The following is a 17,373-nucleotide window of genomic DNA, read 5'->3' as shown; positions in this document are numbered from 1 at the left end:
CCCGGGGTTCCCGCCGACCCTCCCTCCCGCACTCTCCCTCCGCCCGTGGGGGGGCCTGGGGCCCCGCTCTTGGAAGGAACAGGGTTCCCCCAACCTCCCGGAGGATGCGTGTGAGGACCCGCCGAGGCGCACTCTGGGGCCAAGACCTCTTGCCCCGGCCCTCCCCTGCTCTCCCCTCTCAGCCCCTCCTCTGCTCTCCCCGTCCCTTCCCTGCTCTCCTCCTCTCCACCTGCCCCGTGCCCCCTTCCTCCTGATTCTGCGGTGCCCCCGGGGTCCCGCCCCCTCTCTTCTGGGGCCCCCTTCTCAGGCTGCGCTCGCACCGCCCCTCCCCTGCTCTCCCCGCCCTCCCCTCCCCTGCTCTCCCCGCCCTCTCCTCCCCTGCTCTCCCCCGCCCCCGCTCTCCCCCTGCCCCCTGCCTCCTTCCTCCCGGCTCTGCGGTGCCCCGGGGTCCCGTCCCCTGTCTCCCGGCCCTGCTCAGGCTGCGCTCGCCCCGCCGGCCTCCCCGGGTCCCGCCGCGCCCGCCAAGTTCCCGCGACTCCCGGCCCGGGAGGCGTCGCCGCTGCGGACTCTGCCCAGCAGCCGATGACGTCACGGAGCGCTGCGCCGCTGATTGGCTGCTCCGGGGCTTGCGGCGGGAGCCTCGGCGGCTTCGCGAGGCGGGCTTCTTTGTCCGTCGGCGGGTTCGGGGAGCGCCGGGGCCGGGCGGGCGGGGAGCACGGCCAGGGAAGTCCGGGGGCCGGGGGCAGGCGGGGCAGCCCAGGCCGCGACCGCTGGCAGGTGGCACCGTGCACCCCTCCCCTCCCCCATCCCACCCCCACCCCCTACTTCCTCCTCCACCCCTGCCTGCAGCGCCCAGGGCCTAGGCGGGAAAGTCAGCGAGCTCTGGACTCGGGATCGGGCCTTTGATTCCCAGTCTTTGTTCTCCTGTGTGCATGACCTTGGGCAAGTCCCTTCTCTCTGCTCCCAGCTGCACAACAGGAACCAGCGTGTGTGTGTGTGTGTGTGTGTGTGTGTGTGTGTGTTTCACGGGTCTATTCAAAGGACGAAGAGTAAGCGTGTTTCCTGATGGCTTCATCTGTTGTGTTAGTAGACAGGACCGCGAACCTGAAAGAGTCCTGGATAAGGAATGAAAAATCTTTGTGCTTATCTTTCATTTTCTGGAAGGACCTTCACCAAGTGACGTTGAACCTTTCTAGGCTCCATTGTCCCCATCTGCAAAGTGGGAGAACTAGACCAGAGGATCTTTAAGATCTCTTCTGGCTCTGACATTGTGTGGCTGACTGGTTAAAGAAAAGCTAAGTTAGCATCCTCCTTTCATAGCCCCCCCTTGGGAGGAAGAGCTCACTTCCTTTTTGAGGACTCTAGCGAACGTCTCCCCTTGGCGAGTAACCCACCTTCTCTTAGGTACCTGGAGAACCTGCTTTTCATCCAGGGCCTGTCCTCTCCCCACCCCCACCCCCGACAACCAGAGTATCCCAGGCGGTGGCAGCAAGTATGTAGGGCTCATCCTTGATGGAGATTCTCTCCCCAGGCTACTGGCAGGAGCAGGATTTGGAGCTGAGAACTCTGGCCCCACTCGGCGAGGCCATCAGCTCCACAGTCTGGAGCAGCCCTGACATGCTGGCCAGTCAAGGTGAGAATCCAGGCCCCTCATCTCAATGTCCCTCGGTTCCCTCAACCATCCTCACATCATCTCCCGCTCATGTTGCCTCTGCCCTATGTTCTCACTCCCTTCATTACCACACAGCTCCATCCGACATTTTAGTTCTAGCTCCACACCACCGACTTCTCTCGCACCTACGCCTCTTCCCCTGCTCCAGTACACAGACCTCTGGACCCCCTACACCTTTCCCCCAAAATAAAATGATTCCAGCTACAAGTGTATTAATTCAGAATAAGGAGGTGCCTAGAAGGCACAGTCGACATAGAGTTCTTCAAAGAGACCCAGGGTTAACAGGATTACCCATCAAAACTTGGTATGTGGCTAGCGGTGGATGAAAGGTTTCCCCGAATCTTTTGTTCAGATGCTTAAGGGATAAATCACGCCCCAGTTTACTCAGGCAGCGCAGTCCCTGGCTCTTAAAAATCATAGTTTACATTTTCAAGTTAGACTGCACTTGAGGAGCATCCCCATGAATAGGCCACTGCTTTGAGAGTTGAAGAACAGAGGTGTAGTCCTCCCTGGAGTCACCGATCGATGCCTAGGCAATCACTCCACCTCCATGGCCTCATTGTTTGCATCCGTTAGACTAGGGGATTGGATTCCACGATCCCGAAGATCCCCTGTCAGTTCTGTTACAATTCTGAGCACCAGCATCAGCGGCCAGACTCTGGGCTCCAGTGTGGAGACAGCCACCCTCTTCTCTCCTCAAGGCCCCTTCTCTGCTAGAAGCGTTCATCATGCATTTCTTGGAAATGGAGCTCCGGTGACCGAGAAGGAGAGGAGTAACAGGGCGGCAGGAAGGCCAGGGCCATAGGAAGAATGAGGAGCCTTTAAAATCACTCAGTTAGGGAATGTAGGAAGTAGGCTTCTTTGCTTCCTATGAAGAGAAGAATGCTGCTTAACTAGTTTAGCACCCCAGAAGAGAGGCTGCGGATGCTTCAGAAATCAGAGCAGGGAGGCGGGGTTGCTTGAGTCCTGTGGAGGTCGCTGCTCTCTCTGGGGTCCCAGAAAGTCAGTCCTGGAGATGAGGGAATCAGCACTGGGAGCAGGATCCATGCCGTGGGGGACACAGAGCCATGCTGGGTGAGTGGCTCCCGGCCAGGCCAGCGGGAAGGCACATCGGGGAGTCAGATGCTGCATCCGCACGGTGTCTTATTCGTCCTCGGTGTTTAATTTGACTAAGGAGAGAGGGGCGAGAAGGTCTCTTCCATCACATAGAAGGGGAAAAAAAACCTTAATCCCTTACTCTCAAATATAGCACGAGGGGGGTGATTTGAGTTTGTGTGTTGAGAGGCCGGTTGTCCTGGTACCGAAAGAATGTGAGCTGACGATGAAGGGAAGCTATTGTGGGAGGAACTGAAAAGTCTGTGCCAAAATGTTTCAGCTTTTCTTTCTTTTCTTTTTAAATCTTTTGTGTTGCTTGTTCTACAGTTTTATCAGCTACCTCTTACGTAAACGAACGTGGGGCCCAAGGCGGGCTTGGCCTTCTGCTCACCTTAAGTTTGGGGATTTTCAGCCTCGAGCGCCTCTCCTGTCCGTGCTCTTCCCGGCGGGCGGAGGCAGGGAGGCAGCGCATAGAGGGACAGATGCGTGTGCGTGCTTTCAGAGTGAACGGCATCAGGGAAGATGCGTGTGCAGGGCTCTGTGTAGAGCTGGGCGCCTTTATTCCTCTCGGGGCTGGTGGCCCTGTCAGTTCACTCAGCAAATATGCAGCAAGCCACTGTTCTTCTGTGTGTTCCAAGCGAGAGGCGAGAAGGTCTGTGTCCCCGTCCCTGGTCCCCGCCACCTCTGTTCCCTCCCCCACGACGCCTTAGGAGAACGCAGACACCCGGGCCTTGGACGGTCTGGGGTAGATGAGGCGCAGAGTGGCCCAGAAGCGGGAGGAGGGGCCAGGGCGTCCTCGGGAAGCTAACCCTCTCGTACTCCTGCAGATAGCCAGCCCTGGACGTCTGATGAGACGGTGGTGGCCGGTGGCACCGTGGTGCTCAAGTGCCAAGTGAAAGATCACGAGGACTCATCTCTGCAGTGGTCTAACCCTGCCCAGCAGACTCTCTACTTTGGAGAAAAGAGAGGTAGTGTCCCAGGTGTCCTCGCTCCGGGGGAGCTGTGGGCCGGGGCCCCGGATCTAGAGCCCGTGGTTGGGAGGCTGGGCCCGGGGAAGGCAAGCCAGGGCCTCCTTGCTGGCTCCGGAGAAACCGCGGTGTCACAGCTCTGACCGGAGCCACGCACAGTCCCACAGGGTCCCCCGAGGGCGACACCCCAAAGGAGTCCCAAGATTTACCTGGTATCAGTGTTGCCCTGCAAGACTCAAGCCTACTTTTCTGAGTAGTCCCCAAGGCTGCTGTGCCCAAGGGCTCAGGAAAATGACCACGTAAAGAGCGCTCCAACTAGGGAGCAGTCGCCCCTGCCCCAAAGCACGCTAGCGCCCTTCTCCCAAAGACACCAGCCTGGGGCGGAAAGGTGAACGTGAAGAGTGCCCGTCAAAGCCCCACTTCCTGTTCTCCCGATGTCCCCAGCCCTCCGCGACAATCGGATCCAGCTGGTCAGATCTACCCCCCACGAGCTCAGCATCAGCATCAGCAACGTGGCCCTGGCGGACGAGGGCGAGTACACCTGTTCCATCTTTACCATGCCCGTGAGGACCGCCAAGTCCCTCGTCACTGTGCTCGGTGAGGCTCCCCGGCCCCAGGGGGGCTCCACGGCGTGCTTCCATGCAAACCCTGCTCCTGGGTGAGCCCCTGGGGCAGCCAGGGGCCCAGTGAGCCTCCAGGCCTTTTGGAAAACTTGGGTCTGTGCTTCCTTTGAGCTAGAATGACATGCAAAGAGCCCTGGGTTCCAATCCTCTCTCCTCTCCTTACCGTTTGCTCTGGGAGGAATCTCTTACTCTCTCTGAGCCCGAATTTCCTAACCTGGAACAGACGGATGCCCATGTCTCTTCCACGGAGCCCCCAGGATGGCGAGGGAAACACGACAGGTGCTTGCAGCGTCCGAGTCTGATGTGCAAGGCCCACAGCTGCTTTGTGCTCTTCCCAGCTCCCCTGGGCTTCATGCCAGTTCTTCAGCCAGTTGTGCGGTGGGGCGTCAGGTTGTGTGTTGGGCCTTCCGTGCCATCTTTAGGGAGCAGACCTAGGAGAAAGAGGATCCCTCTAGGCTTCTACTCATTCTGAAGCAAAGCAGGCAGCCGGCATCCTGACCCCCAGAGAGGCCATCTCTGCAGGGAGGGCCGAGGTCACCTCATGGCGCCTCTCCTTCTATCTTGGCCATCCCCCCTCCATGGCAGGCATCCCGCAGAAGCCCATCATCACTGGCTACAAGTCATCATTACGGGAAAAGGAGACAACCACCCTGAGCTGTCAGTCTTCTGGGAGCAAACCTGCAGCCCAGCTCACCTGGCGGAAGGGCGACCAGGAACTCCACGGTAAGCTCCCTCCGCTTTAGGGCCCATTCGAGGTGGCAGCCGGGGGGCGGGGGGAAGAGTGGGCCCCGTGTCTGCATGTCCGCATCCATGCACATCAGCGTGGTGCAGAAGGAGGGCAGATACCGTGTGCACGCTCGTGTGAGTGTGCGGGAGGGCTTACCGCTTCGTGACTTTCTAAGTTTGCCTGAGTTGCGACCAGCCGTGTGACGTGTGCCGTGGGGCCCGCGCTGTACCCGCACGTCCGGGCTCACTGCGTGTCCGTGTGTATGCGCGTGCAAGCGTCTGTTCTGCGCTCCAGGAGAACCGACCCGCGTTCAGGAAGATCCCAACGGTAAGACCTTCACCGTGAGCAGCTCAGTGACGTTCCAGGTCTCCCGGGAGGACGATGGGGCGGACATCGTATGCTCCGTGAACCACGAATCTCTAAAGGGGGCCGACAGATCCACCTCTCAACGCATCGAAGTTCTATGTAGGTCGTGGGCTTGGGGTTGAAGAAGAATCAGGTATGAGATGGGGCGGGGTGGGGGGGGGGAGTCCCCGTCCATCCGTGAGGCAGACAAGCCATGAAACGGGGGTGATGGCCCTGGGCCAAGGCTCAGGAGCCTTCCCCTGAGGGGCCCGAGGGCACATTCTTCAGGCTTTGGGGGGTCACGTGGTCTCTGAACTACCTAACTCTGCTCTCGCGGTCGGAAGATAGCCGTCAAGGGTGTGTGGACGGCTGGCGTGGCTGTGTTCCAATAAAACTATTTACAACAGCACGAAGCTGGCAGGGTTTGGCCCCGGGGCAAGTTTACCAAGGCCTGAGCTAGGCCAGGGTCACGCCGCTAGATGGTCAACCGTCGGGTGGCTGGAGACGCCAGGAGTCAGGAAGTGCAGGTGCCGCGCCTCACCCCTGACCCCGCCCCGCACGGGCTGCTTGAGGTTGGGAAAGTGGCTTGACCCGCGCACTCGGCTCTCCGTGTGCTCCATGAGAGGGGGGACGTGGCCGTGGGCACGGCATCCTGCTGGACCGACTGCCGTGCTGTGAGGATCCCAGCTTCTCCCTGCAGGCCTCTGCGAGCGTCCTGGGGGTTCTCACCGGAAACAGCCACCTTCGCGGCCACTCCTAGGAGCCCTTCCAGGGGTCCTGGTCGCTCTGTGGGATCTGCCCTGGAAAATTTCAGCCTCACCTATGGAAATCTGTAAATTTCCTGAGTGGGGGAGCCAAAAAAAAAAAAAAAAAAGAAAGAAAGAAAGTACAAAGGGAGAGAAGGTAGGGAGTTGTCAACTAGTGCATTTCTTGTCCTAACTGACCTGGAGGCTGGGCCTTTCCCTAAAATAACTCGAGCACTTAGTCTTCTTTATACGAGACCCAGGAGCCACCCTGGCACTCCTTAAATCGGTCACCAGGCCCGCGGCTGACACCTGAACGGGAGGCGGGTGTGGGGCGGGATCACTGCCCACTTGGCGACTCTCAAGTGGAGGTGGGCGACCCGATCCCCGCTGCGGGGACACGGCTGACCAGCGGGGTCTCTCCCCCCAAGGCTTGCTGTCTCCTCCTGGAGTTAGCCGGAGGGCCAAGGGAGAGACACCTATGAAAGAACTTTGCAGACTTCAGAGTCCTGCGTCGCTGTGAGGTGTTTCGCGGCTCACTGGTTATGAACGTGGGGTGTCTGGCCCTGGGCCCGAACCCCGTGGACTTCTCCATCCGGGAGCAGACCACCTGCGCAGACTCTCTAGGCCCCACTGCGATCAACAGTCAGTCAACAGATGCTGTTCTCCAGGCGCCGTGCTGGAGGTTCACACGGCCGAGGGGCCCTGAGACACCCGTATGCTCACCTGGCCTGATTCTCTTGGTCCCGTTTCATCTGACAGAAACACGTTCATTAGCTGGCTGTTAAGGTTGGCTCTGTCCTGAGGGGAAGCTCGGCCTCTTTATCTGTTGTTCTAAACCGGCATCTGGTTGTATTGTTCCACGCGGCCATCTGGACCGAGCCTCCGAGCAGCCCTTTGGCACCGGTGGCAGATGCCATTATTCCTTCACAGAACTCATCTAGATTGTGTCAGTGCCTTTTTGCAGCCAAAATATGACCCCTCTCTCTTGCTGTCGGAAAGCTCTTACTTGGCTTCTGGACTGGCCACCCAAACGGATTCTTTGTGCTCAAGTGTTGCTTCCAGCTAAGCTCCCGGGCGGAGCAGAGAGGATTGAGAGATCGCGAGCTCAGTAGATGGTCCAGTGCCCGTTCGCTGGTTCTATCAAAAATGCGTATTAAGGCCCAGGTATGGGGTAGGCACAGGTGAGCCAAGGACCCTTTCTGCGCTCTCCATTGGGACATCCTTTAGGTCCCCACCCCAGACTGATCTTCAGAAATCCAATCTCTACAAGGTTGCAGCTCGAATTCCAAGCATGTTGAGTAGCAGTAGTGGACTTTGCCAGAAAGAGGTAGTGGGCGGAGGTCTCTGTCCCCAGCCCCGCAAGCTCTTGAGACATCTAGGGGAAGAAGCCGTAACGCACCTCTGGATGGTGGCGGGATTGCGGTCCTCTCCTAGATGGTGTGGCAGTTTTTGCACTGACACCATTTGCTTCTCCACAGACACACCGACGGCGAAGATCAGGCCAGACCCCCCACATCCCCGCGAAGGCCAGAAGCTGTTGCTACACTGTGAGGGTCGTGGCAATCCCGTGTAAGAAGACCTGCCTCCTGGCCCTGACACTCCTCCTTACCTTAGACCGTGGTCCTCCCTCAGAGCCTCCCTCTCTGCCCCCTACCGTCAGCCTCTCACTTTCCCCAACCCTATTGGGCACCATCCGTCCCCCGACTGTTTCTCCTGCAAAGCAGCAGAAGGGGGACCCTCCCTGGCTGCCCCTGAGGTCCCTGTAGGAACCATCGACTCATAATCAGACACAAGTTAGGAAATGGCCTTCATCCTCAAGTTGAACCCCAAGAGCTCACCCCCCAAGCAGCTTGTGTGGTGCCCCTGTACTCCTTGAGCCTGCATTGAACCATCCTTGACTTCCTGCACCCAGTTGTTTCTTGTCTCTCTTCAGCCCCCTGGTCGGCTCTCTCCCAAACACGTGTGGTTTCTCTACCTCCACAGCCCCCAGCAGTACCTGTGGGAGAAGGAGGGCAGCGTGCCCCCACTAAAGATGACCCAGGAGAGCGCCCTGATCTTCCCCTTCCTCAACAAGAGCGACAGCGGGACCTATGGCTGCACAGCCACCAGCAACATGGGCAGCTACAAGGCTTACTACACGCTCAACGTGAACGGTGAGCCCCCCAGCCCTCCGCGTCCCCCTCACCCTCTCTGGCCACCCCACGCTCTGTGTCTCCATCTCCTGAGAGCACTGCTGGCTGTGCCTGGGGGACAAGTGAGGGGACGAGAGCCCACCACGGGAGGGCCTGGGCCTTAGGCACTAGGTCCACTCTGGAATGTGTGATGTGGAAAACGTCAGCAGAGTGGCGGGCTGTCATCGGCCTTTGCTTGGCTCTGGTGGTCCCATGACGCCATCCTCCCGCCCCCGCACTCACCAGGCGGCAAGAACTCTAGCCGTGTGGAGAGGCTCCAGAGTCTCTCCAGAGCAGGTGGGGGGTTCTCCCTTTCCAGTGGCCTGTCTCAGGGCGGCTTCTCCCGTGACCACCACGGGACACGTGCTGCCACCGTCACCTCCTGTCTGCAGAGCTTGGGCACAGTGCAGTGGTCCAGGGAGAACTCAGAGATACGTTCGTACTATGCTGAGACACACTCAGGGCATTTCCTCTGACCCCATATCTTCTGGAGACCCTATGACGCTTCTTCCCTGAAGTTCTTCCCAACAGCGTGGTCGCAACACCAAGACTCAGGAGCAGAGACAGGCTGGCCCAGAGGTCCCTCTGTTGGAGAGTTTGCAGAAATTTTGAGGATCCCAGTGGCCGTGGGGTCCTTCCAGAAAACCTTACAAGCTCAGATTAAGAGAAATGCATTGTCTGGGGGAACAGCAGCGGCTCCCATATTGGAAATGCCCATTAGATTGGTGAGCTGATGGCACTCACGGCTCCCGTGGGTGAGAGACCTGAGACCTCAGGACCAGGGTGTTTGTGTAGACGGGGTGATTCTGACCCCGGGGACAGGCCTCAGCTTGTGAGAGCTGCCTCAGCACCACCAGCAGAGCTCTTGCAGGGTGCCGGCAGCGACGGCAACGCGCTGAACTCCAGCGTCAGCCCGCAGGTCTCCCTGCACCCATTCTGATGGGGACTTGGTCCCCTGCGGCTGGTCTCCCGCTGGTCCACCTCCCTGCCCCCCACCGCGCCTCCAGGCCTGTCTGACCACATCTCCTTCCAGTGCTGACACCCGGTGGTAGGAGGAGGTCGTGCACCTCCTTCCAGGAGTCTGCTAAGCAGTCCTGATCCCACCCACCCGCCTGGAAGGAATAAAAACGGAGTTCCAACAGAGAAGGACCCCAGAGGTCATTGGGGCCACGGGAAACTGTGTTCTTCTAAGGCATTTCCGTTTGCAGAGCTCCTGAAACAATTATCCTGGATGAATTTTTTTTTTTTTTTTAATGTGGACTGTGTGTCACCTACAGCCTGGGAGAAGGCCGGGGGTGACCTCCCACTGCTTCTTCCCATGTGACACCCTCACAGCCACCCCATCGTATCATGGTGCCCCCAGGCCCACTCTCTCCCTCCCGCCCAAGCAAAGCATAAAAAAAAACAGAACATAAATGTTTTCTTTTCAAATTAGGCGTAGACAGGCAAGGAACCAAAAAGCTGGCCCAGTCAAGCTTGAGGAGACATAAGGTAGGAACGACAAAATATATAAGGAGTCGGTGAGGCATCAGGACTCGAGCTGAGTCTGTGGGAAAACAGTAGTGCTCCCGTGGGTGGGAGAGTCACGGCTATGGCTAATGTGATTTTGGACACATTGGGACCGTGTCCTGGGCCTGGGCACTGTCTCCTCGGACATTTGGGACTCCGACGAGGCTGGTGCTGTCCTTGGCGCGCCTGGCCCAGCGTGCGCTCTGAGCATCCAGCCCCCATAGGTGCCGCCGTGGGGAGCAGGTTCTCTCATCCCACGTCTCCGCTTCCTCCGGGAGGAAGCACAGAGTGGGTGGGAGGGGGGCGGAGGCACCCATGGAGGGCGTCTCTGCGTTGCCCACCAACCTCTGGATGGTGGGGCTTACGTGAAGCTGGAGCCCAGGCCTCCCGGAGGACGCATCCTGGAGGACTGGGATTTAGTTGGAACCCCAAACTCCTCCGCCAAGAAGCAGCACTGCTCTTCACCCGGCGTCCACAGTGCACGACCTTCTGTGAGGTGCCGTCCAGGTTCCCGATTCTTGGCTTCATCGGGGTTTCACTGCCCACCCCTGTCTGGTCTTGGGGAGATGGGGAATAGGTTGGGGCGCCCCCCACCCCGGAGAGGCCAGCTCTGAATGGCAAATGGGCCTGGAGAGCCGGAAGGAGTAGTCTGTAAGCCCTGAAAGTACAAGGACCAGAGGCGACGTGGGTGTCAGAGGGATGAACTTTGACCCAAGCTTCACTGCCGCAGGCACAGGTTAAAGGGCCCAGTGTAGGCAGATTTGTCCATTTTCTTCACGGCTACGTGGTTTTGTTTCCAACAATGACTCTTGCAGACGCCGGCCCTCCCCCCGCCGGCCCTCCCCGTGTCCCGCGGCCCCGTGGTCCCCGCCAGGCCGGAGGCGCCCTAAGACAGGGCGGCCCAGGTCTGACTGTGCCCCCTCCCTGCAGACCCCAGCCCGGTGCCCTCGTCCTCCAGCACCTACCACGCCATCATCGGTGGGATCGTGGCGTTCATCGTCTTCCTGCTGCTCATCCTGCTCATCTTCCTCGGCCACTACTTGATCCGGCACAAAGGTCAGAGGCCACAGGGAGCCCGGAGCCCGGGTTGGCCCTTGGGTGTGGGGGAGGGAGAGGGAGCCAGCGCCACGCGGAGGCTCCCCCAGCCCGCCCTGCGCCCCATTGCTGGCGATCACCCCTCTGGCTCCGGGAGCTCCTGCCTTAGGCAGCGACCTGCCCCATGGCCACTCGGTCCCACCGCTTCCTGCCCCGCTTCCTTTCTCATCTCTTTGTCCTTTGATCCCCTGGCCCCTTGTCCCCACCAGCCCTCTCCTCTCCTGCATGCCGCCTGCCTGCTCTCCTCACAGACGCTCTCACCCGGGTCTCAGTGGCCTGCTCATGGGCTGACCTGCAGCTTCCCCGTCCCCATCTAGGGTGTGTGTGCGCGGGCACGCACGTACTCACATGTACACATATGCTCATAGGGAGGCACACATGTACACACACAGGCACATGCATATACTCCCAGCCCCGTGCCCTCGTGCCCCCGCACGTACCACGCCGTCATTGGCAGGATCATGGGTTCATTGTCTTCCTGTACACAAACATACACACATGCGCACACAGACACATACACGCCTATGGGCACATGTACTCCTCATGTGTGCACATACGCAGATGCACACACATACACAGGTGCACACACATGCCTGTGAGCACACACGTGCGTGTATGTACTCACATGTACACATATACACAGGTATGTCTACACATACGTGACACGCACACATGCATGTACGCACATGCAGAACACAGACAGGTGCACCTATACTCATATGTACACGTGTGTATACACATGCACAGATGCACACATACACAGATTTTTTTTCCCTATTTCATACATGGGAGTCTAATTTAGGGCAGCAGTCATTCATCCATCCATGAGGTGTGCCAGGTGATGGATGCTGGCAGCAAGATGCAGATTGGGTCCGTGGGGAGGAGGCTAGCTCGGGTAGGGAGCAGGTGTGGTGGGCGGGGCGGGACCTTCCGAGGGGCGGTGCTTCTTATGGGCGGGGCCTTCTGGGGGCGGGGCCTCCGAGGGGCGGGCCGTGACAGGAGGTGCTTGTGCATCCCCAGGAACCTACCTGACACACGAGGCCAAAGGCTCCGACGACGCCCCAGACGCAGACACGGCCATCATCAATGCAGAAGGCGGGCAGTCGGGCGGGGACGACAAGAAGGAATATTTCATCTAGAGGCGCCCAGCCACCTGCTACGTCCCCCAGGGGCCTGTGGGCACTGCTGGGGCCATCACCAACCTGGACTTGTACAGAGCGACCCCTGGGCCGCCCCTCCCGCTTGCTCCCCAGCCCCCCCGACCCCCCTGTACAGAATGTCTGCTTTGGGTGCGGTTTTGTACTCGGTTTGGAATGGGGAGGGAGGAGGGCGGGAGGGAGGGAGGGTTGCCCTCAGCCCTTTCCGTGGCTTCTCTGCGTTTGGGTTATTATTATTTTTATAACAATCCCAAATCAAATACGTCTCCAGGCTGGAGGGGCAGGGGCCCTGGGAGAGGAAAGCAAAAACCCCTGGAGCGTTAGGAGGAGAGCCAGGGCGGAGGGGTGAGGTCGGGAGCCGGGCAGGCATGGGGGGCCCTCCCCAGCTCCCCAGCCTCGACCACAGAGTGGCTTCCTGGCCTTCTGGGGGAATGTGGGGGAACAGGGAGATTGTGAGCAGAGGCTGGAGGGGGCATTCCCTTTGCTAGCCCCCCACCTGGAGCTATGCGCTGCCCTGTCTCCCCTCTTCTGCCACCTGCGGGGCCTGGAGGCCACGCCACCTGCAGCTGGAAGGCAGCCACGCAGGGGCCCAGGGCTTCCACCCCAGGAGGACGCAGGCCCCTGAGCGGGGTCGCCCTGCCGGGGAAGGCTGGCAGGCTTGGGACGTGGCCGTGACCCCCGTGCCCCGCAGCGGAGGAAGCCAGGCCCTGGGCGGGGAGCAGAGCCAGGTAGCCCCTCCGAGCTCCAGCTCCAGCGGCCCTGGCTCCCACCAGCCCCACCGTCAAACAGCATCCACTCGTCCCGACTCATGCTGCCCGCGCCCCGACCCCGTCCCGACCCCTCAGCAGCCAGGCAGACATAACAACAAAAATACTAAATGGAGCTTCACTGCGCTGAGCTGTTTCCTGCCCAAACGAGGGGAGTAATGTGAACCGTGTGAGTGCGTGGGTACCGTGTCCGTGCTGGTGTCTGTGTGTATGTGCACGTGTGTGTGCGACCAGAGGGAGGGCCTGGGCCTGCGGGGGGTGGGGTGTAGGGGCATAGGAGGGCTTGGGGCGCAGGCTCCCAGCCGGGCTGCCTACCTCCCCGGCGCTGTGGCTCCCGCCCGCCTGTCGTGCAAGAGACAGTCCCCGGACGTGTTTTGCTCAGCTGATCACCTCGTCTCTCCCGAAAACGCAGAGCATCCGCCCCTGCCTCGATTTCCCTGCTCAGAGCCATGGAGTCAGTGCTGCAGTGTTTGCTATGCACCCCTCAGGCCTGTCCGTGGCGCTGACCCCGGGAGGGCCGCGTCCCTGCCTTCCCCACAGTTCGCGCCCTGAGTGGCAGGGCTGGGTGCTCCCTGGATGGCAGGGTTAGGCACCCTGGACGGCAGGGCTGGGTGCTCCGTGGACAGCAGGGCTTGGGCGCACCGTGGGCGGCAGGGCTGGGTGCTCCCTGGACGGCAGGGCTTGGGCACACCCTGGACGGCAGGGCTTGGGTGCACCCTGGGCGGCAGGGCTGCGCACCCTGGATGGCAGGGCTGGGTGCCCCCTGGACGGCAGGGCGGGGCGCGGGGCGGGGAGCCACACCTCCGTCTGTCCCACCTCCGTCCCTGCCTACGATTTTGTCTTCCTTCGTTGCCGTGGAGACGAGGTTGCCCCCCCTCCCAGGGCCGCTCACCCCCCAGCACGTCCTCCCTGCCCGCCCACCGCCCCTCAGTTCAGGTAACACCCTCACGGGTCTCCAGGCCGCTACGGAGGGCCCTTGGGCGCCCCAGGCCCCCCCACCTCAGCCCAGCCCCCCCACAGCAGTAAGGCAGCAAGGGCCCCCGGCCTGGCGGCTCCCCGTCTCCCAGCACCCGCTTTTGGGAAAACGACCTTTCCTCTCTGAGCTGAACCACTCTGTCCATATTACACAGAAGCCATATTTGTACGGGGGCGGGGGCGGGGCGTTGTGCTGTGTGCGTCTGTCTGTGGGGGAGCAGGGAGGGGGTCGTGTATCTTTATAATCTTTCTAACTCTCCTGTGCTAATCTCAGAGGGGCCACCCTCAATATATCTGGATTATCCGTGTCGTCCGGCTGCCTCCTTCTTGCTGCTCTTGCCCCCGTGGGCCGTGTGCGTGTCTCGCCCCCACCTGGCATCCGTGCACCTGCTGCGCACCTTGCCACCCCCTCTCCCAAGGGCATCTCTGTTGGGAAACCACAGAACCCACCCCCCACGCTCGGGGAGAGAAGGGGGTCAACCCCTTCGGCCGGGTCCTCACTTTACCCAGCATGTTCGGGGTGGGGGGCACCTGCCCGCACCCCGCTGCCCTGTGCCGGCCGAGCCCGGGTAGGTGGAGGTGGAGGCAGAGACACGGCCGACCCTGCTGCAGGGCAGCCCCCCGCCCCCCAGAGCCACTGTGTCGCTGGCTCACTCACGTTGAACCCGACCCTGGAGCTGGACCCTGGATGACGGGGGCCTCGCCTCGTGTGTCTGTGCGTCCGGGCCCGTGCACCCCTGCATAAGGGCGGGACAGCGTCTTGGTGAACTGAGTGGACAACGCCCCATGCCTCATGGGCATGAAGCCGTGTCCCCTCACCCGCTCCTCCCAAAGCCCCGGGCGTCTCCCCACCCCTGGGAGTAACAGCAGACATCACGGAGAAGTAGAGAGACCAGGAGGGAGGGCAAGGGGCCCCAGAAAAGCAGAGGCGTTGGCCCGGGGCCTGCACAGCCAGAGGGCCCCGGCCCCGAAAGGAGGCAGCGGGCCGAGATGCCAGGCGGGCCCAAGGCCTTTCTGTCTCCCAACGGTCACGTGAGCGCGCTGTACCCCGCAGGCTGCCGGCCCATGTCAGTGTGCTGTCCCATGGTCCCCCTGAGCCTGCTTCACGCAGGCCCCTTGCTGTGCGCGGTCGGGAAAATGCTCGCTCTGCGCCCCTGGGCGGCTAGACGGGCACCCGAAGGCTCCCGGGGGGAGCTTCATTATGCAGCCTCCACGGCTATCCCCAGCACCCCCCCCGCCCGGACACCCGCCCACCCCTGCCCTGGGGGGTGTGCACAGGACGCACAGCCACACACGTGGCAGCCTCAGGCCCGCTCGCACCCGCTCCTGCAGACAGATAGCCCTGGAGCTCCCTCTCCTTGGATCCAGTTCAAGGGGATGGAGACTCCATGAGAGTCCGGCGGCCCCTTCCCTCCGCCTTCCCAGCACCGCGCTTATCTCTGTCTCACAAGTCACCCCCCGGCCTCCCTTCCTTCCTCCTGCTTGAAGATTCCGTCCTTGCTGGAAACCCCCCAGGCCCCAGGGCCTCCCTTTCCACCTTCGGGGAAAACAGCGCTCTCGCTGGCCGCCTTCTTCCTTTCCCGAGGGCAGGTCCCCCCAGGAATCCTTCGCAAACAGGAAGCGCGGGGCTGGTGCCCCCTCGTGGGCCCGAGGCATGGGCAGGCCATGGGCGTGGGGCGAAGGCTTCCTGAATGCCTGGCTCCCCCCGCCGGTCCCAGGGCCCTGCCCAGAACTGGTGGCCTTCATTAGCCCCCGGCACTTATCTCAGAGCCGCAGCCACCGGCAGGACGCTCGCAGCCCTGGGCCTTCCCTGAGCTCCCGGGCCATGGGGAACTGTCTGCAGCAGCAGGTAGGTGCGGGGCCGCGCCCCCTCTTCCGTCTGCCCCTGGGCCTCCACACCGCCGTGCCTCTCCCCTTCCCTCTGGTGCCCTGGGTCCCCATCCTGGTCCTTGTACTTCCACGCAGGCCCCTGGCGCCCACGCCCCTAGCCTGTCCAGCAATCAGAGTCTGGTCCAGCCCCGTCCCCGCTCTTCCTGCTCAGGCTCCGAGGGCCGCAGGCGCTGCTGCCCCGCAGTCCCTGCCGCGCCCACTCCTCCGGGCCAACCTCCCCTCCTCCCCAGGGGCTCTTCAGTGGGGTAAGCCGGTGACCTGACTGTCCCCTCTGGGGCTGTCCTCCAGGCGGCGGATGAGGCCTCTACGGACCTCATCTTCAAGGACGACATGTGGGATGACTTTAATGAGTCCTACGAGCTGAACTACAACTACAGCGGCATGGACGCCGCTGCCCCCTGCCGCTCCTGTGGCCTCCTGGACGCCTCCTCGCTGCCCTTCTTCATCGTCACCAGCGCCCTGGGCATCCTCGCCGGGGGAGTGGTCCTCTTCGCGCTCCTCAGGCCTCTCTTCCACTGGCAGGTCTGCCCCGACCGGCCCGTCCTGGTGCAGCTGGCCGTGGGCAGCACTCTCTTCAGTGTGGTGGTGCCCATCCTGGCGCCGGGCCTGAACAGCGTCCAGAGCGCAGCCCTGTGCCACCTGGCCCACCTGGTCTGGTACAGCTCGGCCTTGGCCCAGGCTCTGCTGATAGGGTGCCACGCCTGCCTGGGCCCCAAGTTGCGTGCCAGCCGGGTCCCACACCTCACCCTGAGGCTCAGTGTGGGCCTCTGGGCCGTGGCTGTCCTCCTGGGGCTGCCGGTCACCCTAGCCAGTGACACTTCCCGCGGATTCTGCTCCCTGTCCTTCAGCAAGGGCTACCGGTCTCTGCAGATCTTGCACGTTCTGGCCTGTTTTGCCTTCTTCACCGTGTTGCCACTAGGTTTGTTAGGAGCCAAGGCGCTGACAAAGACGTTGGGCAGGTGGCCCTGTCCCTGGGTTAATGTCCTGTGGGCCTGGTTTGTTTTCTGGTGGCCTCACGGGGTGACTCAGGGGTTGGACTTTCTGGTGAGGTCCAAGACCTTGGTACTGTCCACATGCCTGGCCCAACAGGCCCTGGACCTGCTGCAGCACCTGGCAGAAGCCCTGGCCATCCTGCACTGTGTGGCCACACCCCTGCTCCTGGCCCTGTTCTACCACCAGGCCGCTCGCACAACCCTGCCCTCCCTGCCTCTCCCGGTAAGACAGCCCTCTCCTCTGCACACCCAGGGAGGCAAGTCCTAGCTCTCTCCCCACCTGTCAACCTGCATTAAAGTCTATGCTGCTTTTATGAAGCTGGTGGTTTCTTATTTTATCCGGGGACGTAGGGGAGAGGAAGGAGAATGGAGAGAGAGAGACATTTCAGGCCAGACGTCCCTGCCGGCATCTGTTCCTCTAGCTGGCCTGGGGAGGGAGCGGACGATGGACAAACTTGCTCAGGGCGTACAGATGTTCTCTAGAGGGAGGGGGTTGCTACCATCTCGAAGGGGAAGCGCAGGGCCAGCAGGGTATAAGGGGAGTAGCTACACCTGAAAAACTAGAAGAGATGAAGAAGGAAGACAAGCTGCTCCAGAAGGCAGATGAAACAGGAATAGAAACCGGAGAGAGAAAAGCAGAA

At 61.2% G+C, this 17,373-nt stretch overlaps 2 protein-coding genes across 3 annotated transcripts in view; both read left to right on the top strand.

Annotated features, from left to right (window-relative positions):
* Positions 1 to 12,996, top strand: part of CADM3 (cell adhesion molecule 3) — a 29,162-nt gene extending 16,166 nt beyond the window's left edge. The window contains exons 2-10 of one of the 2 annotated variants that reach the window (XM_072759770.1): positions 1,532 to 1,633; positions 3,595 to 3,735; positions 4,180 to 4,332; positions 4,944 to 5,081; positions 5,380 to 5,550; positions 7,655 to 7,745; positions 8,160 to 8,329; positions 10,787 to 10,912; positions 11,972 to 12,996. In XM_072759770.1, coding sequence (XP_072615871.1) covers positions 1,532 to 1,633; positions 3,595 to 3,735; positions 4,180 to 4,332; positions 4,944 to 5,081; positions 5,380 to 5,550; positions 7,655 to 7,745; positions 8,160 to 8,329; positions 10,787 to 10,912; positions 11,972 to 12,090 — 1,211 coding nt within the window. In that variant the 3' untranslated portion in view covers positions 12,091 to 12,996. The remainder of the gene's footprint in view (positions 1 to 1,531; positions 1,634 to 3,594; positions 3,736 to 4,179; positions 4,333 to 4,943; positions 5,082 to 5,379; positions 5,551 to 7,654; positions 7,746 to 8,159; positions 8,330 to 10,786; positions 10,913 to 11,971) is intronic. The other variant, XM_072759771.1, reaches the window with a different exon arrangement.
* A 1,161-nt stretch (positions 12,997 to 14,157) lies between these two features.
* ACKR1 (atypical chemokine receptor 1 (Duffy blood group)) lies at positions 14,158 to 17,050 on the top strand. The gene is made up of 2 exons (XM_025986385.2): positions 14,158 to 15,699; positions 16,029 to 17,050. The coding sequence occupies exons 1-2, from the start codon at positions 15,505 to 15,507 to the stop codon at positions 16,998 to 17,000; spliced, it is 1,167 nt and encodes a 388-aa protein (XP_025842170.1). The 5' UTR covers positions 14,158 to 15,504; the 3' UTR covers positions 17,001 to 17,050.
* Positions 17,051 to 17,373: the final 323 nt, after the last annotated feature.

Source organism: Vulpes vulpes, chromosome 5 (assembly GCF_048418805.1).
Source record: "Vulpes vulpes isolate BD-2025 chromosome 5, VulVul3, whole genome shotgun sequence".
Taxonomy (NCBI): Eukaryota; Metazoa; Chordata; class Mammalia; order Carnivora; family Canidae; genus Vulpes; species Vulpes vulpes.
Note: the sequence above shows the minus strand (reverse complement) of the source record. Positions and strands in the feature narration are given on the sequence as shown.

Coding starts and splice junctions, on each gene's coding strand:
- ACKR1 (XM_025986385.2), top strand. CDS start 15,505: ATGGGCAGGCCATGGGCGTGGGGCGAAGGCTTCCTGAATGCCTGGCTC. Junction 15,700..16,028: donor GGAACTGTCTGCAGCAGCAG/GTAGGTGCGGGG, acceptor GCTGTCCTCCAG/GCGGCGGATGAGGCCTCTAC.